This window comes from Oncorhynchus tshawytscha, linkage group LG27, assembly GCF_018296145.1.
Source record: "Oncorhynchus tshawytscha isolate Ot180627B linkage group LG27, Otsh_v2.0, whole genome shotgun sequence".
NCBI classification, from domain to species: Eukaryota; Metazoa; Chordata; class Actinopteri; order Salmoniformes; family Salmonidae; genus Oncorhynchus; species Oncorhynchus tshawytscha.
Window position 1 is genome coordinate 3,266,193 of NC_056455.1, and position 11,828 is coordinate 3,278,020.

Genomic DNA, 11,828 nt, shown 5'->3' on the forward strand with positions numbered 1-11,828 from the left:
AACTGTTACAATCAACTCAGAGTTAACACAAAGTCCCTGCTTTTTGTTTTACCGGTGTCATCCTTTTCCATTTGAAACCAATAGTAAATTCTGATCTGTAATTATCAACAGTGATTCATATCATTAAGGTGTCATTACTTTTCATTCCTGGGTAACAGTAATTGTTTCTACTCATTTGCACAAGGAAGTGGTGAACAATCAAATAAAATCATGACAATTGATGATTGAATCAAACCACTTCATGATTGTGTCCCACTTGTTGTTGATTCTTCACAAAAAAATACAGTTTTATATCTTTATGTTTGAAGCCTGAAATGTGGCAAAAGGTCGCAAAGTTCAAGGGGGCCGAATACTTTCGCAAGGCACTGTAAATAAAGATTAAATAAAGGTGTTAAAAAAATTGGCATCCAAAATTACCGATTTCCGATTGTTATGAAAACTTGAAATCGGCCCTAATTAATCGTCCATTCCGATTAATCGGTCGACCTCTAATCTGGTTACACTAATCTATGATCAGAGTGAGGCCACGGGCAGGTTGCTGGGATGCAGTAATACAACTTGGTCATCATGTCCAGATGTTTTAGATCTCTGCAGCATAGCCAAGATGTTTAAAGCTGGCCTGGGACATCACATTGGCTTGTACTGTATGTGGTCAGTGAGAGGATTAAGAGGAGTAGCTAGAGAAACTATCATGTGGAGGTGAATTACATACACAGAGCCTTTCATACAGTGTCTCCATACAGTATATGGCACTGACATACAGCTGAAGTCGGAAGTTTACATACACTTAGTTTGGAGTCATTAAAACTCATTTTTCAAACACCCATTTGCGACCAAGCTACAACTTCCTGACTGATGTCTTGAGATGTTGCTTCAATATATCCACATCATTTTCCTGCCTCATGTAGCCATCTATTTTGCGAAGTGCACCAGTCCCTCCTGTAGCAAAGCACCCTCACAACATGATGCTGGCACCACCGTGCTTCACGGTTGGGATGGTGTTCTTTGGCTTGCAAGCCTCCCCCTTTTTTCTCCAAACATAACTATGGTCATTATGGCCAAACAGTTCTATTTTTGCTTCATCAGACCAGAGGACATTTCTCCAAAAAGTACGATCTTTGTCCTCATGTGCAGTTGTAAACCGTAGTCTGGCTTTTTTTTAATGGCGGTTTGGAGCAGTGGCTTCTTCCTTGCTGAGCGACCTTTCAGGTTATGTCGATATAGGACTCGTTTTACTGTGGATATAGATACTTTTGTACCTGTTGCCTCCAGCATCTTCACAATGTCCTTTGCTGTTTCCCTGGATTTGGCTAAGGTGTATGTAAACTTCCGACTTCAACTGTAAATACAACAACATTGTACAGTGTCAGTACCTCAGGATTTAATTATGGCTGATCATGCGTTAACCTAACAACATAATAAATCAAGGTTAAGATATCATGATGGTCATACGACAATGTAGCTCACCCACCCTCACACCGAAAAAGGGTAGTTGAGAAACTTACAACATTATTGCTTCCATAATTTTGTAAGAGTCTTGGGCCCAGTAACAGAAAGGTCGCCGTTTTGAATCCCTGAGCCAACTTGGTGAAAAACCTTTAGATGTAGCCTTGAACAAGGTACTTAACCCTCCCTCATTGCTCCTGTAAATCACTCTGGATAAGAGCGCTGACTAAAATGGGTTATTCGCGTACCAGTCTTTTTGTGTCATTCTTTCTTTACAAAATATGTTGTGCTCCAACTGTATTTTGGGAATATGCAAGAAAAGTATCTTCGGACATTTTCTAAAATGGGTATGTGTGGCAAATAGGCTTACATGCCAAATTAGTCAACTGTTCTCAAACATAATCCAGATTAAAATGTGGAAGCCCACTTAACAGATGTGAGATAATACAGCACAAACAGAAAATACTGAGGGGACTGAGTGTTAAATGCCAGTCGACAAAGGATTTGATATAGTTTCTTACTGAAAGCCTTTCAAAACATCCAATTTCCCAACTAGCAGAATTTCATCCATTACTAAGGGCAGGAAAGTTGTATATGAACTGTGAGTATCCTAGCCAAACTGAATACTATATAGCAAGTCAATCGATATATTTAAGTATTGTTTGCTGGCAGTCCTTGTTTAGAGACACGGCAGGCTGTTGAGATTTTTTCAGGCTCACTTTTGATGTGAATGAATCTCATTCCAGAATAACTTGTCATTAGGAGGAAAATAAATTCACAAGGTAAGAATTAGAGGAAAGAGCCATGGTTCAGGAATCCACCCATTGTGCGGAAACAAGAAACAGGTGATGGTTTTAAAAGATTAAAAAAAGAAATGCAACCAGTGCCAACAAAATGTCCAGTACGAATTATATGTGTTCAAATATGCTATCATCAGCCTAGGAAGAATATGTGTGTGTGTATAACCTGAATGACAGTCCACCTACTGTATATATACAGTATTGTATGGTCTAATAAATAAGGAGCACCATTAACCTGTGCCCTGCACACAAAAGCCATTGAAAACTTTTGCTGTGAAGTAATCCATGTATGGACGTGACTTTTGTTGTGCTTAAGAACAACCAATAAAGACATTCTATTGAATAAATAAAAGATTGAGTACTCAATGAGTAGGGTGGGTCCCTGTCTTAGCAGGACTGCGGCGGGTGTGTTAGGCTGTCTATATTTCCAAAGGGGTGCTCTGCTGTGCCTCTATGCTGTGTCTAGACAGCTCTACTAGTATCCTCTGAGAGGAGAGAGGGTATTATGTGTCAACAGTCGGATTCCTCCCACTGTACAGCTGCCTGAGCAAAAATACCTCGGCAGACAGCCAGCCCACCTTCAATAGGCTACCACTACAGCAAAACAGCCTGGTTGGTCCTTGTCCACGGTGCTCTGAATCCTAATACAGGATGTCAGTCAGAGCAACATTCTGTGAGTCAGACAGACCCGCTCTTCTAGCCAGGTACTAGATCTGTTTGTGCTGTCTTGCCAACTCCTATGGTCATTGTGACCCTATGATTTGGCAAGACAGCACAAACAGATCTGGATCCAGGCTACCACTCTTCAGTAGAAACCAACTAATTTGCACAGGCCTCAGCTCCACTCCCAGCAGTAGAATGCATAATTAAAAATAAATGATTGAATTGCTAATTAGGACTGACCTCTTCTTGACATTGCTTCCATATTTAACATAACCATATATCTACTCTACACTGCCTGCTACTTCCCCTGGATGGTTTAGTGAGACAGCATTTTTTTTAAAATATATATATTTTTTAATTTGACCCCTTTTTCTCCCCAATTTCGTGGTATCCAATTGTTTTTTAGTAGCTACTATCTTGTCTCATCGCTACAACTCGTATGGGCTCAGGAGAGACAAAGGTTGAAAGTCATGCTTCCTCCGATACAAAACCCAACCAAGCCGCACTGCTTCTTAACACAGCGTGCATCCAACCCGGAAGCCAGCCACACCAATGTGTTGGAGGAAACACCTGGCAACCTTGGTTAGCTCGCACTGCGCCCGGCCCGCCACAGGAGTGGCTGGTGCGCGGTGAGACAAGGACATCCCTACCGTCCAAGCCCTCCCTAACCCGGACAACGCTAGGCCAATTGTGCGTCGCCCCACGGACCTCCCGGTCGCGGCCGGTTACGACAGAGCCTGGGCGCAAACCCAGAGTCTCTGATGGCACAGCTGGTGCTGCAGTACAGCACCCTTAACCACTGCGCCACCCGGGAGGCCCTAGACAGCATTTTCACATCACAATATAGCCAGCCATTTTTGAGATTCTCAAAAGATCCACAATCAAGATTTGTAGTGGCTAAATATCAAATAATATGACCTGGAGACATTGTAGTCCTAATCCATAAGAAAAAGGGGTCCCCAATTTTATTTTTTATGTTACCTTTATTTAACTAGGCAAGTCAGTTAAGAGGACTGGCCACCCCACATAGCCTGGTTCCTCGCTAGGTTTCTTCCTAGGTTTTGGCCTTTCTAGGGAGTTTTTCCAAGCCACCGTGCTTCTACACCTGCATTGCTTGCTGTTTGGAGTTTTAGGCTGGGTTTCTGTACAGCACTTTGAGATACCAGCTGATGTACGAAAGGGCTATATAAATACATTTGATTTGATTTAAGAACAAATTCTTATTTTCAATGACGGCCTAGGAACAGTGGGTTAACTGCCTGTTCAGGGGCAGAACGACAGATTTGTACCTTGTCAGCTCGGGAATTTGAACTTGCAACCTTCCGGTTACTAGTCCAATGCTCTAACCACTATGACCACAATGAAAAACTCCAGAATAACTGCATATGGATGCTGGACGCATAAAAGATAAAACACCAACCGATAGAGCAGGGGTAGGCAACTAGATTCAGCTGAAGGACGATTTTTGTTGGAGCGTATGGTCCAGGGGCCGGAAGCTTAATTATAAATAATTTCTATACTGCAAATTTACCACAACTAAGGCCAAAAATAGATTGTATTTGAAAATAACTATCAATTCATCCCTTGATCACGTGTCTTTTTATTTTTTATTCATGGGAACGGTTTTTCTAAATTAAACAAACTTTAATTAAATTACTGGTGACTGTAAAGCTTTTTTTGGATCAAAAACAAACAAAAATGTTTGGGCCCACTTGCCGCCTGTTGCCGACCCCTGCCATAGAGGCTCAAAGTGCAGCAGTGTATAGATATGGACAGACTACCCCTGAAGTGCAGCTATACAGAACAACCACCCTGTGACTGAACTACTGTCACGACTTCCGCCGTAGTCGGTCCCTCTCCTTGTTCGGGTGGCGTTAGGCGGTCGACGTCACAGGCCTTCTAGCCATCGCAGATACACTTTTCATTTTCCATTTGTTTTGTCTTTGTTGTTTTACACACTTGGTTTCAATTCCCTCCCCAATTACATGTTCATTATTTAACCCTCTGTTTTCCCCATGGTTTTTATGCGTAATTGTTTAATGTATGTTCGGTCCATTATTGTGGGCTGGGTATTATGACATGTTATTGGAATATTTGAGTAAAGTTACTTGTGTTACTCATCTCTGCTGTCCTGCGCCTGACTCCTCTGCACCAGCTACACCCAGACCACTACAACTACCCCATGACATCAATAGAAAACGAACAAGAAAATGGATAATTTAGTGTAATAAAAATACAATAATACCTAGATCTCAGGGTACAGAAGGGACTGTACTGCCAAACAATTACGAATCTGAACAATTATGAATTTGATTGTACTGTATGGTTCACCTGCCCAGCGGCAGTGGAGAGAAATGGGAGGGTACAGACAACACAAAGCAATGGCAGTCAGCTCACATTAGACTCCTGCCTGGCCAGGCCTCAGCCGGCTATTGTCCGCACACCGGGGCAGGCTGCACAGGTTATCAGACGATTAGGACAGTCAGGTGTTGCTCGGCTTTCTATTCCGCAACAAAGCCTCCTTCACTCACGCCGCCAAGCTTACCCTAGTAAAACTGACTATCCTACCAATCCTCGACTTCGGCGATGTCATCTACAAAATGGCTTCCAACACTCTACTCAGCAAACTGGATGCAGTATATCACAGTGCCATCCATTTTGTCACTAAAGCACCTTATACCACCCACCACTGCGACTTGTATGCTCTAGTCGGCTGGCCCTCGCTACATATTCGTCGCCAGACCCACTGGCTCCAGGTCATCTACAAGTCCATGCTAGGTAAAGCTCCGCCTTATCTCAGTTCACTGGTCACGATGGCAACACCCATCCGTAGCACGCGCTCCAGCAGGTGTATCTCACTGATCATCCCTAAAGCCAACACCTCATTTGGCCGCCTTTCGTTCCAGTACTCTGCTGCCTGTGACTGGAACGAATTGCAAAAATCGCTGAAGTTGGAGACTTTTATCTCCCTCACCAACTTCAAACATCAGCTATCTGAGCAGCTAACCGATCGCTGCAGCTGTACATAGTCTATTGGTAAACAGCCCACCCATTTTCACCTACCTCATCCCCATACTGTTTTTATTTATTTACTTTTCTGCTCTTTTGCACACCAATATCTCTACCTGTACATGACCATCTGATCATTTATCACTCCAGTGTTAATCTGCAAAATTGTAACTATTCGTCTACCTCCTCATGCCTTTTGCACACATTGTATATAGACTCCCCCTTTGTTTTCTACTGTGTTATTGACTTGTTAATTGTTTATTCCATGTGTAACTCTGTGTTGTCTGCTCACACTGCTATGCTTTATCTTGGCCAGGTCGCAGTTGTAAATGAGAACTTGTTCTCAACTAGCCTACCTGGTTAAATAAAGGTGAAATAAAAAAATAAAAATGCAGAAACAGCCCATGAATAACACATTTTTCATGCTTTGGTTGTTGCTTTGGGCAGTGGGCACAGTCAGTCAGCAAGTATACACATCTGATGCTTTTACATAAACCTCTGATCTCAACAACCGCAACACTGCCTCCATCTTCACAAAATAGTTTTTTTAATCGACCTCAGGCTCTAAATGGCCAGCAATACACCATAGATGTTTGATAATTCAAGGAGACGTACCATAGAAGGATCTACGATCGCATGAGTATCTCAGTTGTGATGGCACATGTCATTATTAGGGTTTCTTTCAGCCTTGAATGACAGACAGCACCTGGCTCTTGTAAGACAGATAAACATGACCTTCAAAAGAATGCCACAAATGGACATGTGACAAACCGCCTCAATTGGGTAGGAGGCAACATAGAGGTCACTGAGAGGGGAAGGACAGGATTCACCATGGACAGATTACCATGGCAATAGCATAATGTGACAGAGAGAGGACAAAGGGAAGACACCTTCCACTCAGCCACTCCGATCTGCAGAATTCAGCATGAAATAATGTTAAGATAACCAAGATCAGTTTACATAAACTGAAGATGGCCTTGTATCAAAAGTTCCTTTTCAGGACAATAATTCAGATATGAGGATTTCTGATGTTTTCCTATATAGTATTCATATATAGTATTTCAAAGTACCCTTAACTCCTCTAACATACAAACCTTCTCTCTGGGGATGTCAGGCTTACATTGAATATTGCGCTATTAGACTAAATTATGTTATTCATTGAATAAATAACAACCCCATAGTTGGGTTCAATCCATTCTGAATTCATTTCAACAGTATATCATTAATATGTATGCCTTGATTACTGATGCTGCAGAGAGTGTGTACCGAAAAACTGCATCCCAAATGGTACCCTATTCCCTATGAAGTGCACTACTTTTAACCAGGCCATATCGGAAATAGGGTGCCATTAGTTGGGCCATTTGCCCAACATCTACCTGTAACTAAATATGCATCTTCAAAAGGAGCTGAGCTGATACAAGAAGACAGTCTGGCACAATTGGAATATGTCCACAGCATCACCCTCCACTGATCTCTGAAATAGTTTCCTTTTTCTTCCTAGACCAAGGATTTAATTGGTAATAGCATACTTTTTGTTAATAGGCTGTGGTGATTCATCTCATTCTTGCTGAGCTACTGAACCGAAAGAACATTGCAAGTCACTGTGCTGTTAAAAGACAGGAATTTCAACTGCGATAAAAAAGAAAGACACTCAAGCTTTTTAACAGGCAGCCCAAGCTTCCCGGCCTCAACTCAATCCACAAGCGACAAATTCTTTCAGCGACTCGACTTAGTTTACCATCCAAGCTCTCTGACTGCTTCAAAGGGACCTTTACTTCTGGGGAGAGATTGAGGTCATGAGCTCTATGATAAAGTAATGGAAGAACACAGTCTGACAAATCAATATGAGGTGAAGGTGGGGTCGTGGTTGACGACAGCACATTCAAATGAATGAATCAACATTTCCTGTCTCTCCAGTTGGGATACTTTTTAATCAACACATGGTGTAAAAGCATGGTATAATGACAAGGTGTCAGAGACTTTGATATGATTTCCCATTTGAAAGTGTTTCAAGAAAGTTAAACTATACAGCTAAACTGCAAGGTAGTGGCCATTTTAGCATGTACATCTTGGTGGGGCAAAAAAAAAACTAAGTGGGATGTATGCCAGCAAAGCCATTACACATAAAAACATAATTGATATGCAGACTTGCTTAAAAATGGATTCTACTGACAATTGAGATGTACAAACTATGGCATAAGGGGACAACAAGTGGATAAGAGGCAATCCGTCACTTCGATTAAGACATTCATGAGCAAGAGACGACGGACGTAGTCAATATAACTATTTGTTCAGCACTGTTGAAATGTACAGCGACAGAATTCAGAGCATGGGCCGTTCTTACAGTGTTCTCCCTGTACAAGTCAGAACCGTAGGATAAATAAAGGGGGCATATAAACAGACTATGAAAGCTCTTACAATATTCTATGATTACATTTCTCTAAAACAGGTTATAGGCTAGTTGTGCACCACAGAGTTAGAACAGTAGGCGAAATTAAGAGGTGAAAATAGACCAAATTATTAGGATGAGGCATATTGAACACCATTTGGGTCTTTGCGTGTCAAAAAAGAGGCATGTCATGTAACATTATTTGACGCGTTAAATAAGCTTTTAATTTAACATGTCAAAAAGCACAATTATATTATAGAATGTTGTGTGTAATGAATTTGCACGTGCAAGCCAAGCACCACAACTACTATCAGTAGCACTGTCAAAGCTGTATAAAAAAGTTGCCAAACAATCACATAGTGGGCCACGAACGATGTGTTTACAATACCGCGTTGGTGAAAATAGACCAAACTATTAGGGTGAGGCACATGGGCTAGCAACAGCTTACTACACAATATACACTTAGTATTACTTTCTTAGCTACAGTATACATTTCTCCCTTGAATATTACATCATTTATGCAGCAGCATACAAGACATATTTGGATTCACCTTGTGAAGGTGGAGCAGCCGTCCTCTGTTGGCAAATTTTGTCATCAAAGTCTGCCATTCCCTGGATTTATGGTAGGAACTTGGGGGAAAAACACAGCCACTCCATTGAATAGCAGGTTAACATTAATGGTTTCTTTGCAACACTTGCAGTTAGCCACTGATTCCTTCCAATCGACTCATTGTTGAATTTGCAATTTAAAAAATATATATTATTTCTCTTCAAGGATTAAAAAGGATTTGCCAGTAGATTGTCGACTTGATGACAACTGATGATGACTGCTACCTAAAACTTTGAAAGTAAGATGTTGACATGTTGTCCAATCAAAACTACTGTAGATATAACATGATTTGATGTCATTCTATCTGTGGCCAATTACCTTGAGCCTTCTTGGATGGGCACTTCTATTATAACTCTATGACAGAACCCAAGCACCTAAAACTTTTGAGCTCTAACCTTAGAATTGGGGATGACGTACTGTCCCATGAGTGACAGAAAACGGAGCCAATCATGACAGAAAACTGAGCCAATCAGGCGCAACGCTCTGTATTTTCTGCTGGCTAGCCCCAACACCACAGAAAACACGGAGCTAGGCTGAAACACCAGCATTTTTGAGCTGCCTTACTCAAAAAAGAGACCATGTTTGTATGCGGCTTTGTTAACTCGATGACAATTTTTTTTTACATTGTTTGCAAACTGATGTGACAAGCAAAACAGGCAAGCCCCCCCCCAAAAATACAATTATATATATTTTTTAAATGTATTTTTTACCTAAAAGTGTGGTTCTCAAAATCCCACCTGCCCTGATTGACGAGTCGCCACTGCTGCAAGGACAAACTATTAGACCAACCACAACCAGTTTGCTCAGTCGGTGAAACTAGTGGTATTCACATGAATAATCTATGAATATTCATAGATAATATTAGAGAAGCTAAAAGATTAAAGTACACCGAATTTGACATGTGTGGGTTAAGAAGCTCTACCCATCTTGACAAGCTTGTCCAAAGCACTAAGAAATAAGCACATCTTCCAGAAATAGGCTTCTTTGGTCGCAAAAAAACGTAGCTAATGAAATATAGATAATGGACACGACTTCTTAAAAGCCTGCTTAGCTATAAAAAAAGAGGCACCTACAAGTAATTGCAACATATTGAAGGCATCTGAACTAAACCGTGCTTGGCCCAGTTTAAGGATAGGGAACTGTATGGAAGAGACAGGTTAAAGCACTACCAAGCATTGACACTAGCATCCACGTCAAGCACCATAGTCTACTGTCTCAGGGCAGCCTATTTAATAATATGGGTATAAAATTGTGAAAATACTCCTGCAGAGAAACTGAATTGAAATAGGATATAAGAAATGTATCAAAAGTCCTGGGAACCCAAAACAAACATTGTTCAAATGATAATGTCCTTTGGCCATTCATGAGGCCTCTTGGGACATAACAACAACAACAACAATGTCAACAACGGGTGTGTGCAGATGACAGTAGCCAAAACAAGCTTGTCGTCCATCTGTCATTCACAAATGCACACTAGCTCGTGCTATATATACTCTTATTGGCCTATTTTTCTAGCATTGGAATAATTTGATTGATTTTGATTTTTTTTTAAATAGTTACTAATACTAACCATTGGTGTCTGACAATTGACCATTTGCTAATTGAAAATATCTAGTTGGCATCTTCCAGAGTTACATAAAGTTAACGGGCTGGGCATGGATAGAAGTTGGAACTGACGCCTCATCATAGCTTAATTGCTATCGCACAACTCAGCTCGCACATGGTAACGGAATAATGCAACTGCTATTGATAGGCTATATAGCCTCGCGTTATGTTAGATTTACCTACAGATTGAACCTACGGATGGCCCATCAGGGAAGGGGGCTACAGTTCAGGATCCTTTGTTTCAAAACTGAAGCCCTATTCCATTTTGGAATGCAAAGAAGTAGCAACAAGACTAGAGCATGCGGCGACTAAATTGTATCCATTCGTGCGTAGCCTATTATAGCTGAATAAATGCGACGGTTACATAATAACTCATCCTCATCACTGACAAGGGACACAAATAATAACAACAGCCAATGCGTTAGCTGTAGCAGCCAATTCACCACCACAGACTTTTCCCTCAAAACACGAATCTTGCCGAATCTCTGCGAATAACTCACCAAGTGCTCCCTGGTCCGAAATGGATTTAGCAAGTCCTTCCCAAAGATTGCCGAGAAAAAGAAAGAGAAAAAGAAGACGAGATGTGTGCGGCGGTGGCATTCTTACTGCGACATCATCAATTCCACTTAGGTGGCCATTCATCCATACTGCTTTTGAGGTTGGCATTGACTGCTCCCTTTTCGCGCTGCCTCGGATGTCCACTCCTTGCTCGGCTTACGCTCTGGAGTGGCTTCACAATTCCATTGTCCTACGTGGGAGGGACGCTTGCTCTGCCTTGTTGGTGGTCGTGATCGCCCCCTAACGGTACTTAAGTAGAGTGTGTGCACAGATGGGCCCCTATGAAGGTCTATGGGCCCTTATAAGTCCATCTCGAACTCCCATTAGGAGGACAGTGTAATTACAATGTAAGTACACAGTGTTCCATTTCACTTAAAAGTAGGCTACCTATCGGTTTGTCTGCAAAATAGCCACTATTCATTCAAATGTGTTTTGAAATGCATATAAAATGTCGGTGTAACAGAAAATCACCAATAGGTATAAGTACTGTACCCTTCTTGCCATATCTGGGTATTTATTATTTTTCCATGAGCTGCATAAACACAGGATTGCCTGATCTATGCATAGTCACTTCACCCCTACCTACATGTACAAATTATACATATAATATATATATATATATATATAGCTTCCTTATTGTTATTTTATTGTGTTACTTTTTATAATTTTCACTTTACTTTATTTGGTGAATATTTTCTTAACTCTTCTTGAACTGCACTGCTGGTTAAGGGCTTGTAAGTAGACATTC

The 11,828-nt window shown here is 41.2% G+C and overlaps 1 protein-coding gene across 1 annotated transcript in view; it reads right to left on the bottom strand.

Moving 5' to 3' along the window:
- Positions 1 to 11,261, bottom strand: part of LOC112225892 (protein FAM171A2) — a 76,701-nt gene extending 65,440 nt beyond the window's left edge. Inside the window, exon 1 of the mRNA XM_024390011.2 lies at positions 11,023 to 11,261. Within this exon, the coding sequence (XP_024245779.1) occupies positions 11,023 to 11,188 (166 nt within the window). The 5' untranslated portion in view covers positions 11,189 to 11,261. The remainder of the gene's footprint in view (positions 1 to 11,022) is intronic.
- Between the last annotated feature and the right edge of the window lie 567 nt (positions 11,262 to 11,828).